Source organism: Esox lucius, chromosome 4 (assembly GCF_011004845.1).
Source record: "Esox lucius isolate fEsoLuc1 chromosome 4, fEsoLuc1.pri, whole genome shotgun sequence".
In the NCBI taxonomy this organism is placed as follows: domain Eukaryota; kingdom Metazoa; phylum Chordata; class Actinopteri; order Esociformes; family Esocidae; genus Esox; species Esox lucius.
The window spans coordinates 32,423,434-32,440,881 of record NC_047572.1 but is presented as its reverse complement, the minus strand read 5'-3'; the positions used below and the strand labels follow the sequence as shown (position 1 = coordinate 32,440,881).

The following is a 17,448-nucleotide window of genomic DNA, read 5'->3' as shown; positions in this document are numbered from 1 at the left end:
TGAAAACAACGCTGCCAGCAGACTTCCTCCCTCCTCCTTCTTCCTGAAATCCCAAACACGAAACACAGCCGTCCCGTTCACTCTCAGGTGGGTCGCTTGGCACAGCCTCCGTCTGCCTCACTCCTGCATTCTTGTCCTCATTCCCAGACTTTTTTCCACTGTGCTAGCTTTTTCCCCCTGTCTTTCTCTTCTTCCCCTCTCTCTCCTTCCTGTTCCCTTTCTCCTTTGTCACTCTCCCTAACTTCCAGTTCTCCATATGGATATGATCACTTTCTGAGTCTTATTTTTATCCTGTTAAACAACGCCCCTCCTCCCTCCCTCATCCTCCATTCCCCTCCTTTCTTCATCCACTGCGTGGAGCTGCTTGTGGGCAGCTGTTCGTCTCCAGATTTGCTGTGCCGCCTCTCACTACTCAGCAGAATCCCAATGCCCCCCCCGACCCAACCCCCCAACATCCAAACAACACACACACAAACAACACAACCAAGCTGACGCCGTTACGAGCCCATTCCATTACCCACCCTTTCTCCTACTCGGTTCACAACGCGCCCAGCCCCGTCTCACCACTTCTGAAGGTCATAAATCAGTCATTGTTTTTGCACTCTGTAGCTGTTTCTTCTAGAGGAGTACTAAGGGCTGAGCCCAGTTCCACCCAACACACACCCAACACACACCCATGTCCCACCTCAACCTAAAACCCTCAACCTTAACCCCTCAACCTTAACCCCTCAACCTTAACCCTCAACCTTATCCCCTCAACCTTAACCCCTCAACCTTAACCCCTCAACCTTAACCCTCAACCTTATCCCCTCAACCTTAACCCTCAACCTTATCCCCTCAACCTTAACCCCTCAACCTTAACCCCTCAACCTTATCCCCTCAACCTTAACCCCTCAACCTTAACCCCTCAACCTTATCCCCTCAACCTTAACCCCTCAACCTTAACCCCTCACCGCTCATCAACCTTGACCCGTCCTAACCCCAAGAGTCCTGTGAGGGGTAGAGCTCACCATGTAATTATAATTTTGTATGCGGCCATTTCAGTGAGTGTAAAACACAGTACAGTCTGGTCCTTTCTGACCCAGGTTGTCTTGTCCTTCCCCAGGGCCACTGTCCCTCCATCCATCAGGGTTCTGCAGAACCTGGGGTGGTTCTCTGAAACACAACCTTCCCTTTCTGGTAACTAAAATACCTCTTTTCACTTTCCACACCGCTTCTCGGTTCCCCTTGATGGAAGTACCCTGTTATTTATAACTATCAGCCGCTGGGATGTGAAGTACATCTGACTGACAGATTATGGGATGGATCCAGAATCCTGATGTGAATGTTTCTCACCTGGCATCCTCACTGGGGCTGTGCTTCAACTGATAACACTGCTGGCTCACAGTATCTCTGATCTATTTCAAAGTCACACTGATCTGAGGCAGGACAGAGGTCGCGGTTCATTTTACTCCACACCCAGTGTCAGTTTCCAAGAACTGTGTCACGAAAGATGACGAGAAAAAACCAACATTCGAACAAAAGCTGGTTTCTGTGAAGTTTAAGAGAGAGCAACATTATAATGCCACATTATCTTTAACCCAACTTAACTAACCAGTCAAACTTGGTCAGGTTTCAGGTTAGCAGCCCATCTCCACAACATCTCTGCCCTCCAACCTGCACCATCCACTGGGTAACTGCACCTAAATGAATTCCAGAACACTGCATTTGTTATGCATTCTTACTGTGCTAGGTATGGGCTATATCACACCATATCTTATCGTACCAAACCATACTAGGCATCATACCATACTGTACCCTATCATACCAAATTGTCCCATACCGTACCGTACAATAAAGTATCATACCGTCCCATACTGTACCGTAGTGTATCATACCATACCGTACTTTACCACACCTTTAGGTAGCTAGCTTGCTACTTGGATGTATAGCTAATCTGACGTTTAGCTCCATATCAACCTGTGAATTCCTCCTTTGCCCAAAAAGTGATGTCTGTGTTAGAGTTTCCCAAATGAGTACAAAAGAAATATTAGGAAGACAACATATTTAATAAGTGTGAATACGCCAACAATGAAAAACTATTTGGGAAGTATTCCATTACACATTACATCTTACCCCAATACATTGTATAATATAATTAGCATTTTTATAATTTTATATGGTGGAAATATTGAACATTTGGGGTTCCATTGGCCAATGGTAAAAATTATTTGTTTTTTTTACCCAACGATTTACGAGGAAAGACTATAAGTTCTCCAAACAAGCCCCTGTCACGAGTTAAGCTGTCTCATTGTAACATCTCTGATAGCAAACCATAGTGTTTTAATGATCAGAAGTAATGCAGTACAATGATCATCTGCTCTTTCACCTAAAAGGAACCAGCACTTCCACATTCCTAAACTTCGCAGGTGTGTGGTGAAGTGAACACTGTCACAGAGCTGGCTTATATTCATTTGGCATTATTAATATCATAATATGCATCTTTAATAGTGCAGATGTATATTATGATATTAACCCAGGTGTGTATAAGAGATGAACAATAATCTGGTCCCCTGATCTGGGTAGAGGTCAGATTGTGGTATTCACCATTGCTGGACCAATACATTCCATGGCTTCACCGTGGCTGTCCAAATGATGCTAAACCTTTCGGTTTGCCTTCAAAGGTTAACAACATAAGTAGCCATAACTTAGAGACGAGTAGTAAATCGACTGTAAAAACATTTTGTAAATCAAAAACCAATTAGTAGGCTTACAATGTCTCATTGGTTTCTCTCAAAAGACTCCTTTACATCAGCAATGTGAAATACCACAACACTGCAGTCCATGACCGGAGCCTTCTTGTCTTTTTCAAATTCTCTGATGGTAAATTAACCCTGAGAGTAATAAAAATGTATCCAGTGTTACATGGCATTTGAACATGAGTTAGCACCCACAAGTCTGTTGATTACTAAGAGAAACAAAGCTGTTTTTGTTTTTGTTATTGTGGATTTCACAAGTGAGACAGTGAGCAAATATGTTGTCATTAACATCATATATGCTTTTAACACAATACCATGCATGTTTCATAGTGTAATTTAATTGTACACAGGTAGATGTAACCACGTAAACCTCCAGCTCACGCTGTTCCTTTCAAGTGGGTTCTTCCTCCCTGTTTCTGGGTCACCCTTGGAAACACCACTGAGCTGTTTGTATTTGAGGAAAAGGAATGTGAAAAATTAACGACTCAATAAACATATTAGAGTGTTGCGTGTTGTACTGCAACCACCGTTCGACTCTGAAATGTCCAGCTAGTGGTTTATGATGATAGGATAAACACTCCGACAGAAAGACAGATGCAGACAGACAGCCAGGAACACAAAGCATTAAAGGGTAAAGAGGCATAATAGCAGTTAGGTTCATCAATGCCAACTAAGTAGCTGACAGTGTGTGCACAACAAACCTCTACACCCTGTGAGGTTGTGCAGCCTGTTTGGGCGGTGGCAACAATGTTATTGCTGTACTGACTCATAAGTAAAGCTGAGTCACCAGAGAGAATCCAGACCCAAAATGGACCCCAAACCACAACAGAGGTGTGGAGTGACAAAGGTCAGTTGTTCTGTTATCATATTCCCTTGAATACAATTAAACAGCCTCGGATCCTTACACCCACCATGCAACAACAAACTATTCAGAACCTAATCATTTTAAATCACTTGACTTGGCTTATTTTTAACCCTGCTGAAGTGCCATAAGAGCTGCCAGCCAATGAATAAATAGGATGGGGCCTAAAAGTAGCATCCTGTAATGGGGCCAGTATAGCGTAGTGAAAGCGGTGAGGTTGAGAAGTTGAGGAATTGAAGGCGGAGTAAAGTGGTTGGGCAGATGTTCACACAAACATAGAACTGACGGATTACAGGGAGAAGTGATGCATTTTTACCCGGTCCTTTGTCGGGTCTATAGTCCATATTTTGTATACGCCTGCAGTTATAGACGAATGAGTCATTATTTTAGATGGTATTTTAACCGGTAGGGTTCCAGATATTTTGGGGAAATGGGCAGGAACTCTGCCGTCCCCCTTTCAAGGAAAAGCTTTTTCACCATATGAGTGCCAGGACAGAACAAGATATGGCCTTGTATTTGGCTGGGATGGCCAAAGGACAAAAAGTGGCAAAACGATGAGCTTAGTTATGGATGTAGGGTTTGAGTAAACCCTGAAGGTAGATGGGCCAGCACCATGGGCAAGTTGTGGATCTGAGGTTCAACTGAAAGCCTGTGGAGTGTGCAGAACAGTGGGGTGACATGTAGAACCTGGGAATGTTGATAACTGCAGATATCATCAAGGGTATTTTTAACAGGCACTAGGATGCAATCAGACAGCAAAATCAAGAAATATTGTAGATTTGGAAGGATTTAATTAACGCACATTATGGACCCTGTAATGGGCTATCTTGGATAGCTAGAAGCCTGCCAATGAGATTGGAATGAAGCACTCTTAACCAAAGAATAATTCACCTACCTTGTGTCAACAGCAGATATCAGCCCATTGCATTTTTGTCTGGTCAGGCCCCATTTCCTCTATCATAAACTATGTATTTCAGCAAGCATCACCGCTCCCAAAAGCCATGACAATTTATGTCAAACTGGACAAAGTGGACATTGTGTCTATTGCAGTGACAAATCATTCAGGACAATAAACTGCTAAATTAACTACCCAAACAATTATCAAGACCCATACTGATTCTGAATCGTATGACACGCTCACATAAACACAGGGCATTCCAACAAGAACTGAAGCAGAGTGCAATCACCACTGCAGGTTGTGTGTTGTGATGAGCATAATCCTGTTGTTCTCTGTGGGACGTAAGATATGGTTTTCAAAATGATCCTGACGTGACCCCAACATTTTCTTTTGAATCTAGTGCCATCTCCTGTTCATTACGGAGGTCATTTTATGGTACTTCTTGTCTGTCCACCAGGAGGTGCTGCCAGCCAGCCAGCAGACCGTTTATTTTAGGACACAGAGCTATTGGAAACAACTGATAAAAAGAGTAATGTTACATTAAGGCTGCTCCCTTAATGTTAATAAGTACACATACTGTAAATATGAAAAGCAGGTGTCTTGGTATCTTGGTCTCTCGTTATTTGTGTCAGCCATGCATCAAAAAGGCATTGGAAAGTTCATGAAAATGTCTGTGAAGATAAAGTAATTGATTGTTGAAAAGAAGAGATGTGTTGCTGTGATCTATCATTTGACCACAGTCCCTTTCAATTTGTACTACACAGCTTGTGAGTGTCATAAAGGGAAACAGACATACGTATTCCTGGAAGTCATACATTTAATAGCTAATAGTTCAAACCTTTTAAATCTGGAGTCTAAATTGTGGGAAATGGAAAGCATTTTGTGTCTGGTAAATAGCTAAATAGAGGACATCGGTAGATACTTCTGTAACTCTGGTTCTATGAAGAAAGCATCAATGCAAATAGTGGGACTTTGCATGAGTGACATGAGACAGACCGGCGCTGGTCCGCGGATCTGTGTATGAGAAACGGTGCAATAGAACGTAATAAAAAGCCCTGCCAGAGATAATAAATTTGGAGATAGAAATCACCATTGTGATGGAAGTATTACGCTCCACAAAGCAAAATGGTGGCCAATCACATTCACGTTGTCATTTTATGTCACGCAGTTGCTAACGTTAATTGCCACAAAATCCCAGTAAAAAAACACGGTTTTGGTCGAAAGTAAGGCATGACAAATTACAAAGATCTAGATTTTTTTTTTGATTTTTTTAACGTAATTTGTGCCAATGTTTGTTTTTAGCGAACACAATCCTTGTTCGGGGATTACCCAGAAAGCATCGCGCGGTCCATTGACATGAAGTACGGTTAAGGTGCCAAGGGGCGTTAACATAATTCGAAAAGAGTTTGCCATCTTTCTAAAACAATCTCTGACTAGGCTAGCGTTAGTATCCTGCGCCTTTTCGTCGAGACAACATAGCTAGGAAACTGGTCATATTACATTAGCAAGCTGTTGTTTGTATTTTAATAAAGATGTCAACCACAACCGGTGGCGGAGAGTTTGGCAACCCCCTGCGGAAATTTAAGCTCGTATTTTTAGGCGAGCAAAGTGGTAAGTAAAGATGTATCCAGGGCATGTGTGTTAACGTTATTTGATTCGGGACGTTTTGTTGAGAGGACCGTGCTAGCTTTCTGTTGACCAGCTAAGTTTTAGGGTAGCCAGGCCGAGACTGAAATATATCTAATGCTATTACTGAATTACTTCGAATAAGACGTACTATATTAGCCATCTTGTAGGTATTTTTTATTTAAATTTTTAACTCAGGCCCATAACAAGTAGCCAGCCAGAACGCTAACTACAGTAGTTATTCCACTTAATAAGGACAAGATTGGTTGCTAATCGGATGTTGCCCAAGAATGCCAACGTAGGCGGTGGAAGCTAGCCAGCTTTAGCAAAGCCGTCTGCGTTACTATACCGTAAGCTAGCTATTGAAGCTATATACTAGCTAACGACGTTAGCTTCATCTTGGGATGTCTGTTCATTCATTTTCCTTTACTAAGTTTAGGAGTCATTCAGAAGTTGAAGTAAAAACAAACCTCCTTATTTAATGGTATTTTATTCTTCCCGTTTATTTTGGGACTAACTATACTCGTAAACTGCTCGTTTATTTTGCATGATGAAGTCAGCTAGTTTAACATCTACGCCTGTCATTAGGGAGGCGAGTCAGTCAGCTAACGTAGCCACATTACAACTTGTCTGGTTTAATCAAATATTTCCATTGGCATACATATTACGACAAATAAACCACAGTGTATGCCGTCCTATTTCTTCAAACACATCTGAAGTAAGATTTCCATAGCCCGAAACCGGGTATACATTTTCCAGTGCATTTGGGCTAGCTAGCCGGCTCCTCAATTCGTGGCTCCACCCTTTCTTGCCAGCTCAGCATGGGTTCAGCAGTCCATCGCATCGTTCCAGCAATTCATATTCAGGTTGAAGATATCGTGTCATACTTATTAAGGTTATGGTCACATAGCAGAACCAATGGTTTGTTGTAATTTTTGTCAAGTATCTCTACTTAAATGCTCGTAAAAATACATTTCGGCCCATGCAACGTTTAATACGTCCTTCCGAATCACAGTTCAACAGAGGATCGTGCAACTTCACCGAATGTCAGATTTGAACTGAATGCGTCCTCTTCTGTCTCAACAGTGGGCAAGACATCTCTTATCACCCGGTTTATGTATGACAGCTTTGACAACACCTATCAGGTACATTTCCTACCCCTATTGGAATTACAGTCCTGGTAACTTATTGTATGTAAGAAAGAAAAGTTAACATCAGTAATATTCGTTTGCATGCCCACCCTTCAAAGCTCTTGTGGTTATCTTCTCATTTTGGAAATGTCTTTCATTGACAGCTGGGTTCTGTTCTAAAAACCTGACAATAGATGTCATACAATCTGTGACAAACCTGAAAAAGGAATGAGAGACGCGTTGGTGTCTTTCTCTTCTGCTTTCTGCCAATTTGTAGCATGGTAACTTATTTGTGACCGTAAAGTAAAAGCTGAGGATGATTATTTATCTTGCAGGCAACAATTGGCATAGACTTTTTATCGAAAACGATGTACCTGGAAGATCGTACGGTAAGTACAACCTTGTTAGAGAATCGTCTGCATCACCTGGAGTCTTTCATTTGAAACCATTTCATAAGTCCTTTTTGTTTCCGCGTTGCCCATGCATAAACAACAGTGCACATCCCCCAGGTCCACTGCCAGAAAGGCTTAAGTAATCAGATTTTTATCTCATCCCAACCTGACTGCTTGTTTAAGCATGGACACGCGCCAGGGTCTTTGCACTATCAGTTTTTCATGTAGCTCATCGTGTTTGCTTTCTGCCATTATTCCGTTTTTAGTGCCATTGTCATTATATGTTTGGTTTTTGTCTCTGTCCACCATCCCCACGGGTGTTTTTTCGAACCTGTGTCTGCCCTGGGTTTGTTACCCCGCTGGCCACAGATTCGGCTCCAGCTTTGGGACACGGCCGGACAGGAGCGCTTCCGCAGCCTCATCCCCAGCTACATCCGAGACTCAGCCGCCGCTGTGGTGGTTTATGACATAGCAAGTAGGTATTGCCCCCCCCCGGCCCTGGCCCCGCCCCCCCGGCTCTCCATGGACCGAAGGGGAGAATGAGGCAAACAGCATTTCCACAGCTAGGAGACGTCACTACACTGTAGCAATTGTGTTCAGCCCGACCTGCTTGTAATCGGCAAAGAATCTGGCGCAGACCCCCACCAGACAATTACGTTTCTGGTGCCTACTCCCTTAGAGTTCTGCGCTCCTCTGGAGCGAGCAGGTGTGACAGAGGCCTTTGGCAGTGCAGTGGTTCCAAATAGGCCTGTGGACAGGGATGATTGGTTCCTTGAGCACAGTTCATCCAGTGGTTTGGGTGGAAATGTTGTCCCCCGAGGGGCTTGTGGAAGGAATACGGAAAGTGCTCTCAGATGTTGGCAACGTTGGGACTTCAGTCACACCAGCGTCAACTGCCGTCCATCATGGGCCCACATTGGTACAGTTCATCTGCCAGCTACATGTGAAAGCTATTTCCTATTCCGAGGTGCATGGTCATTATCTCCTCTACTGCCTTGCTCTTCTCTTGCAACTGTTTTGTGCTCCTCTTCTCAATTTTCCCCTTCCCATCTGTCTGCTGTCTCCCCACTCCTCCTCCTCCTGCTCCTCCTCCTCCGTCCCGATCCCCAGGTCCGGCTCCAGCTTTGGGACACTGCCGGACAGGAGCGTTTCCGTAGCCTCATTCCCAGCTACATCCGAGACTCCACCATCGCTGTGGTGGTTTATGACATCACCAGTGAGTCGTAGCCTCGTTTAGGGCTGTTCCTTCGTCACTGCAGGGAGGGCACCTGGGACACCACAGCGGGGAGGAGGCTGTTGCCGTTAGAACGCATTAGCCGTCTTGAGGAGCTTTTCATGTTTTCAAAAAAAAATTAAGGGAGCACGTAATCATCACAGTATAACACCAAGTCAGTTAAACTTCAGGGAATATCAATCTGTCCAGTTAAGGAGCATAAAGCCGTTGTGAATCAATGTCACCTGTTTGGGTGCAAATGAACGTGACAACAGGTGCACTGGAGAGGCAACAGCAAGACAACCCCCAAAAAGGGAATGGTTTTTGTAGGTGGTGGCCACAGGCAATTGCTCTCTCTTTATCCTTTCTGAGTGATTCTTCTCTAGTTTGGCATTTTGCTAGTGTCCTTGTCAGCGTGAGGCGGAACAGGTAGTCCAGCTCCTCCAGGATGACACATCCATACGTGTGAGGATCAACATGAGAACTGATTGAGGCCTACCAAATGACCTCCAGGGGGCTACTGGTGTGTATGTTTCTGACCAAACTGTCAGAAACCAACTCCATGAGGGTGGCATGTGGGCCCAACGTCCTCTAGTGGGACCTGTGCTCACAGTCCAGCACCGTGCAGCTCGATTGGCATTCGCCAGAGAGAACCAGAATTGGCAGGTTCTCTTCGCAGGTGAGCGCTGGTTCACACTGAGCTCATGTGATAGATGAAAGAGTCTGGAGATGCCGGTGAACATCATCCTGCCTGCAACATCATCCCGCATGACCGGTTAAGCGGTGGGTCAGTGATGGTCTGGGGAGGCATATCCTTGGAGGGTCGCACAGACCTCCACATTCTAGCCAATAGTACCCTGACTGCTGTTAGGTACCGGGATGAAGTGTTGCAGGACAATGCCCAGCCTCATGTAGCCAGAGTGTGTAGGCTGTTCCTGGATGATGACTGGCCCTCATGTTCCCCAGACCTGAATTAAATTAAGAACCTCTGGGACGTTATGTATCAGTGCATCAGACGCCACCAAGTAGCACCACAGACTGTCCTGGAGCTCACTGATGCCCTCATCCGGGTCTGGGAGGAGATCACCCAGGACACCATCCACTGTCTCACCAGGAGCATGCCCAGACGTTGTCAGGAGTGCATACAGGCACATGGGGGCCAAACACACTACTGAGTCACATTGAGTTGACTTGATGAAATTCACGCAAGTTAGAACAGCCTGTGATTTCATTAGTTTACTTTGATTTTCAGTGCGAGTTTGAATCCAGCCCTCAATCAGTTGGTGATTTTACTTTCCATTGACCGTCATGTCATTTTGTTCTCAACGAATTACACAGTGTACTGGAAAGATTTTGATCTTTAATCTGTTTTATTTGTTAAGACCCGATGTGAGATTTAAGTGTTCCCTTAATTTTTGAAGCAGTCTTTTTTTTAACAGTGCTAATGGGTTTTACACTGCTATTCTTTCTAAGCTTTAACTTGATAACTTACTGTTTACTTTTGCTTACTAACACCTGGCTACTGTATGTACTCATACTCACTTTGCTCAGTTAATCGAGGAGGTCAGTGGATGATGATGTGGGGGGAATTATAACAAACCACTCACAAACTTTTTTTCCTGTGCGATGAAGAGAAAATAGATGTTTAGAGAACAAACAAAAGTGGCCAAATGCAATTGTGAAAACAACACTGTAGGTCGTTACATTTTGTTTTGTAGCTTACATGCATAAAAACATTATTTCCCACATTCTAAATGTTATGCAGCAAAAACGGCCACATTTCCAAATTGGAATTTGGATCTGTTACAATCAAGAAGTCGGATTGAAAAACATCCACTTTTAATCTGCTGTCTGTGTACCAGTAACCACATACCCAGATATCTGCATTGGACTGACCACTTCATGGTATCTCTTCACCTTTTAGCTTCCAAGGCCCCTGTGTGGAAATAATGATGAGAATACAAAACCTCTAATACTATTCTGAATTGCTATTTTTCTTCCCCTCAGATCTAAATTCATTCCAGCAAACATCAAAATGGATTGATGATGTCAGGACAGAGAGAGGAGGGGATGTCATTATAATGCTTGTTGGAAACAAAACAGACTTGGCGGATAAGAGGTGGGTGGTGTGTGTGGTGGGTGTGGCGCGTGTGTGGTGGTGGGTGGTGATGTTACTGGTTTCTATGATGTTAACAGGAATGTTGTCCCTAAACTTGAAGACCTGTTTGTCAAGTGTTGTGTACGAATCCTTTGTCCAAGCCTGGGTCCTACTCTTTAATTTCTTTGGCCTCCCATCTTGTTTTGATTTTGCTGGGTGTTTTGAACAACATACATTTCCAAGTAGTTTGTGGTTTTTATGTGTTGACTTCCATACAGACTCCAGTTTGATTTGGGTTAAAGATGGAATCCGTGGTTTGGCGAAACAGTGGAACCATTATTGTTGTCACCATACCGCTGACCGTCGCCAGCATAGGAGATAAAATGCCTGTTGTGACATGAGTCTGTTTCACAACTGAGGATTCCAGCTTTTAAGCCTTTTTGTTTTCTCATCAGTTTTTTGTTTTTATTTATTATTTTGTTCCCTTTCCCCTCGTGTGTCTTCCCGTGTCACGTTGATTTGGTGTTCACCCTCGACCACCTGCCATCTTCCTCCTGTCCTGTCCTTCCACCTGGCCATGGCAGGCAAGTGTCTGTTGAGGCTGCCGAGAGAAAAGCCCGTGAGCTCAATGTGATGTACATAGAGACCAGCGCCAAGGCTGGCTATAACGTCAAACAGGTGGGTGTCCCGCGGCCGATTACAGATGGGGGGGAAAAACGGCACGGAAGCCTCCGGAACTACCGCTCCTCATGTTCTGCCTCAGGGAGTCTTTTTATTGTACATCTTTGATGTAGACTGAGTGGATGTGTGAGACTTTGGCCTGCTTCTTTACGGCTGCAGCCAGATCCATAGACACCCGGGGGGGGGACTCTTTCTTAATTCCTTTGATTGAAAATGCGTTATTGAAGGGAAAATACTGTTTTGTTTTAACTGATGTTTAGAATTTGTAGCGGTGAAAATATGAAGAGAAATGACAAAAGCGTAGTCCCCTTGGAGACGGTACTTGGTTGCACAGCCTGTGGCCAAGATGGCTCGCGACAAATGTTTCCTGTACCATTAATGAGCAGCCTGTGCCTTTCTATTGGCAGTCTGGCCCGTTTTTAGGAGCTAACCCCTTCTATATTCTTTAATGTTTGACAGGTTTCGTCTACTAACTGCTTTTTTTTTACTCCTGCCATAGTTCGGGAAATCATTTAGGTATGAATTCTTCAGAAACCAACAACAGGTTTGGTGTTTGGACGCTGGGTTCGACATGATAAAACATTATTTACTGTATGTGGGAGTTTTTGTCGATGAGCACTTATTTTGGTCGCTGGTAAATAAGAACTCAAGATGGCCTGGTTTTCACTTCTTTAAAACCCACACAGAAGCCTAAATGCTTGGGAGACGTTCTGTAGACCAATTTTACAGTATTACAGTGGATTTGGCTATACATATCAGGGCTGAGTTTGCTGATGATTTAAATAAGGCAATCTCCCTGTAATAATCTCCCTGTAATAATCTCCCTGTAATAATCTCCCTGTAATAATCTCCCTGTAATAAAACATTGGGCAGATTATGATAATGCATTGGGAGGTTTTGCTGGTTGTTGTACTGGCTCTTAAACCTGTGAAAGGCATTCAACTGACATGTTTTCATGGTATTTAAATGTGTGAAAGGCATTCAACTGACATGTTTGTATAGTATTTAAACGTGTGAAAGGCATTCAACTGACATGTTTTCATGGTATTTTACACTAGAATGTTCCACCCAGTGTCCAAACACTGTCTTTCACCATTATAAAATCCCATCGAAAAGCACCCAGGAATGGTTCAGACGATATGCAGATCTGAAATAAATGGTGGCGTGGGATGAAAACAGCAGTTGGTGAAGGGATCCCGGAAACAGTTTGCTGCTAGCTCACTGATGGCTCCAACAAATGTTGTCTGAAGTTATCTTGGGCTAAAGGCTGTGCTGCCAAGTTTTAGGTATAGGGTGTCCATTTTCTGCCCACCACATGTCTTTTTATTTTCAAAATGTACATTTGTAAGATATAGCATTTTTTTATTTAACCTTTATACAGGGAAATCAAGGTGAGACTAAGGTCTCTTTCACAGTGAAGTTCTGTATTACAAAAATAGAAAAAGACTATATACAGAACAAGAAAAACACATGCATAAATGCATGGATATGAACACACATTTAAAAAAGCATTTACAGTTGACCGGTCATGTTTCAAACATTTGAACTACCTGATTGGCACAGAGGCTTCTAATTACTGGTCTTGGTAGACTAAAGCAGTTGTTACATACCCAGAGTAGGCCTTGAGTATCTCTAATAGCAGATAGTCTTCTGGGCATGTCTGAGAACTCCTGTTCATCCAATACATTTTTGAGGTGAGATGAGAAGTTTCTGCAAGACAGCCTTATAAATACATTCAACAATATCTGGTCTTTGTGGAACTTTGGGAGCCCCAGCCGAACAAAGCTCACAGAAGACGATGTGTGCGAAAGTAATACAACTCTGCATGATAGACTGCATCCAGAGGTTTCGATACTCACGCTGAAGCATGCAGATAAAGCAAATCACCATAATTCAATACTGATGATTTAAAAATTCCAAAAAAGGTGCAGTGAACAGTTCTTCTGATTTGAGAAGTTACTGTCTCTCAATGCACGGGTGTCTATATTTGGCTGCGCCTGTATATTGTGTCAAGCTGTTCCATCTTTCCTCAGCACGCTGCTTCCTTCTCTCCCTCCTTGGTGTGACCAAACTAAACCCTCTCTCTTTCTAACCAGAAACTAGAATCTCTATTGAGCGCTGTCTTTTTCCTCTCCCTCCCCTCTTGGCCTGCCTGGCACATCTGTCTCTCCCTCTCGTCATTTCTCCTCTCGGCTGTGGCCTGAGCAGGCAGATCACCACGGAAGAGGGCGAGCAAAGAGCTAAGGAACTCAATGTCATGTTCATTGAAACCAGCGCAAAGACTGGCTACAATGTCAAACAGGTAGAGCCTCTGTTTACTCAGGATAGTCCAGCCCAAACGACTGCATCTGCCCCTTTCACAACTTCCTGTTTCACATCTTCTCTCTTGTTTTCACTTGGCTACCCGTGGCTTGTCCTTGAGTCATGGATTCTCCACAGTGCTCTGTTGTGTTGTGGTCATTCACTTCCACCACTTCAGTGCTTGTACTGTCCTAGCTCCTCTATTCTCTCATTTTGCCTTGTCCCACAACATTTCTTCTTGTTGTGCTGCCTCTGTTTGGTAGTAAGACTAGTTTATGGCCACCGATGCAACCATCTGGCAAAACTTAACCCTCTTCTGCTGGATTTCTTCAACACTTCTAAGAGGTGTTGACATGCAGGCTAAACTAAGCTGCCACAAAATACCTGCAAGGTTATTACACAAGACTAGATGATCCCTCTTTATTCCTCAAATGATTGGGATCCCAGAAAGCTGGTGTAGATTCTATACTCCTCCCTGTGGATTTGCTGTGGTAAATGAGGAAATTAATCCTTCCAGTTGTACAGAATGGTTGCCAGACCAAGACCTGATCTTCTGATATAATCTGACTTGATTTGGTAATGCCAAACGGGGTAAAATCATCTTACAAAATGTGAGTTGAAATCCACGTCTGGGAGCGGTTTGGGTTTGGTCCACGGTGGTTGTAATTCAGATTCGCTGTGGAGATGGATTTTGTGTCTGTTGGTCATTTATCAATAAATCTGCTGCCGATATTTAGTGGCAAATCTCCATTGTGGTCGGCGTGATAATGTTCATATTGCTTTTAAAGGCGTAGTGTGACCTAAACTAATTTGAGCCCAGTCAATTTGGCAGATGCATGTACAAATACACTTGCATGAATGTTGATGTTGTGAGGTCCAGTCACTCATGTGACCAACCCATTGTGCATGTACTGTAAGGGGCTGGCATTTTTACCCCCCCCTCCCTGACTCCTGTCTTGTGGTCCCTCAGCTGTTTCGCCGTGTTGCCGCAGCCCTGCCTGGGATGGATAGTACCCCAGAGAAGAGCAAAGAGGACAGTATCCTTTAAAAAAAAAGAAATTTGTCCTGAGGCAGAATGACATCATGCGCTTGTCTGCACCCACCATCTAATCAACATCATGGTAACGCTTGTGTGTTGTCCATTGCCATGTTACAGTTTCCTTTGGCGTGAAACTTCACAATATCCTTAGAGTTTCACAGTAATTATTGGTGATGTTCCCTTAACGTTGTCCTTCCTCAGTGATCGATATCAAACTGGAGAAGCCACCAGAGATGGCGGTGACTGAGAGCAGCTGTTCCTGTTAGTAAACACCCACTCCCTGCCCGACCGCCCTCCTCCCCATCAACAGCTTGTATCTCTGTGGCCACTCCCCGCCCATGGCCCACTGCCATCGGTTAGAGAACCTGTCCGCCCCCCCCCCCCCCCCGCCCCTTTCGACTCAGTGACTTTTCGGAGTAACCGTGTGGATGTGCTTTTACTCTGTATTTAAAACGGATTAAAAACCTAAAGATGTTAAAGGTAAAAACAAAAACAGAAAACCAAGTAAAACGGCTAAAAGCAGACTAAGTTAAGTGCTGAATATGATCAGCTTTTCATCCAACTGCATGGCGTTAGGTAGGCCTGCCGACTGACACTGCTAACTGCTTGAGTTATCAGTGCTGTCACACCTGTCATCGTTGTTAAGTCATATTGTTTGGGATTAAGTGGCCATGAAAGCGAGGAGGTTTCAGTTCGGTTCTTTGCTTTCATCTCCGGTGGGGAGTCTGGTGTGGGAGAGAGTCCTAGTTGTTATATGCACAGTGTCTATTACTGATTTCCATTATTTTGATGTGCTTCGTTCCTAAAAGGATTCCCCTGTCTCGATGAACTGTCTTTCCTCTGAACCCTCCTCATTTCCAGCTGGCTCAAACCGAAGCTGTTATTTTAGGCCTAATGGTTTATGGGACCTCATTTCAAGGCATTAACAGCCAAAGAACTTGACATTACTGTAGTTGATAAACTAAAGCTTTCAGTGGTGACAGATTGTTGGTGTCCCCAAGGGGAGGCTGCAGAAAGGCTTTCTAGTAAATCCGTAAAGAAAACAAAAATAAATGTTTTCTTTTTTTTTTTTTTATAAAAGGGGCATTATCCCTTATTTTACTGGAAATTACTAATCTATATCTATTAATGTAACACATAGTGCCCCTGTGCTACAGGAACATATCTGCAGTACTAACAAATCCAATGTGTCCAGGAGAATAGGAGTTAAGGCCATACGTGGGCCTATGGAGTGAGCAGGTATCAAAGTTTTAACACACTAAATGGAAAGATTTGGGCCCATGCAATATCTCCCTACTCACCACTGATAGATGTCATTGTCTCGTTTTAATATTATTTTTTTTTGGCCGGAAGTAGTACACTCGAATCAAGCCCGGGTGTTGCAGAGATTGAGAGACCTACTGACCAGCGTTTTGCTTCTCCAGGAGAGGTGGTCCTCAGACGCGGCAAATGCTTACTTAAACACTTGCTGTAAAAGGAAAAAAAAAGGAAATATATATATATAATAAATTAAACAAGTGCAGTGGAGTATGTTAAATGTATCGCTATTGCCCGTGTCGGACTGTTGGTTTTATGTTTTTTATTTATTTTCTAATTCAAGCAACTGAAAATCGCATTGTATGCTTGACCAAAATTACCGCGGGAGGTAAATTTTTGTATTTATTATTCGCGTCGCTCTGCTTGCACGCTGGATTCCCGAGCAAAAGCCCGGCATGGTTGTTCCGTCTCCTGTTGCCACGCCAACGCTGATAGCTCTGCCTGCGGTGTGTGGTCAGTGGATGCTTTGTAGTTACGAACAGGCTTCACTGCTCCCTCTACATAGTGGACCACAGACCAGCCGACCGGCCACACCTAGTCCCCACCAACATAACACAATGTTTTTTTCCATAGCTTGTTTGAAAAATGTAAACGTTTAAAAAAAAATGTAGATAAGTACATTGCATCGATCAACTGTCTTCACTGTCACTGACTGAATAATTAGTAGTAATAATTGGACTTAAAATATGTGGCACCCGGACGCTCTACATAGTTAGGGAGGGAAACTCCCCTCATCTACCGCCAGTGTAGTCCCCACCGGGCGATGCACGGCAAAACCAATTTACTCAGCTCAGTGCCATTCTGAAGTGTGTTCTGTCCATTTGAAATAATATGTTGACTAGTGTTTAGCAACGTTTGTGTGAATAACAATGTACTATTACTATCTGCTGTGTAAAAAGGAGCGTTGAAGAACACCGAAGTGTATCACATGAAATAAACATATTTCACCAATGTTGTTCTTCATGTTTTAGAAAGATAGGCCTCTTAAACACGTTGTTTTAGGAATATTCAGTTGTTCCTTCTTTCCCACAAAATCAATGTTCTTATTTACTGTATCAGGCAAGCCGCGTGTGCAGGTTCTGGGCTGGTGTGGTTACACCTGGTATCACGTGACCGGTTGGACATGGACTCTAATAAAGTAATGAACATTCAA

The 17,448-nt window shown here is 43.6% G+C and overlaps 1 protein-coding gene across 6 annotated transcripts; it reads left to right on the top strand.

Annotated features, from left to right (window-relative positions):
- The first annotated feature begins 5 nt into the window (after nt 1-5).
- Nucleotides 6-17,247, top strand: rab41 (RAB41, member RAS oncogene family). 6 transcript variants are annotated; one of them, XM_020045808.3, is made up of 9 exons: nt 6-87; nt 1,106-1,179; nt 7,211-7,269; nt 7,590-7,643; nt 8,016-8,121; nt 10,867-10,978; nt 11,542-11,635; nt 14,910-14,976; nt 15,180-17,247. In XM_020045808.3, exons 3-9 carry the CDS (start codon nt 7,240-7,242, stop codon nt 15,242-15,244), a joined length of 528 nt encoding a protein of 175 aa, XP_019901367.1. In that variant the 5' UTR covers nt 6-87; nt 1,106-1,179; nt 7,211-7,239; the 3' UTR covers nt 15,245-17,247. The 6 variants fall into 6 exon arrangements, with proteins under 6 accessions (XP_019901367.1, XP_010901337.1, XP_010901328.1 ...); XM_010903035.5 differs by lacking the exons at nt 6-87; nt 1,106-1,179; nt 8,016-8,121; nt 11,542-11,635 and adding exons at nt 5,927-6,109; nt 8,757-8,862; nt 13,847-13,940; XM_010903026.5 differs by lacking the exons at nt 6-87; nt 1,106-1,179; nt 11,542-11,635 and adding exons at nt 5,927-6,109; nt 13,847-13,940.
- Nucleotides 17,248-17,448: the final 201 nt, after the last annotated feature.

Bases quoted from the DNA above. Each gene is read 5' to 3' on its own strand.
- rab41 (XM_010903035.5), top strand. From the start codon at position 6,031: ATGTCAACCACAACCGGTGGCGGAGAGTTTGGCAACCCCCTGCGGAAA. The intron at 6,110-7,210 runs GTAAGTAAAGAT...CTGTCTCAACAG, and splicing joins ATTTTTAGGCGAGCAAAGTG to TGGGCAAGACATCTCTTATC. The intron at 10,979-13,846 runs GTGGGTGGTGTG...TGGCCTGAGCAG, and splicing joins ACAGACTTGGCGGATAAGAG to GCAGATCACCACGGAAGAGG.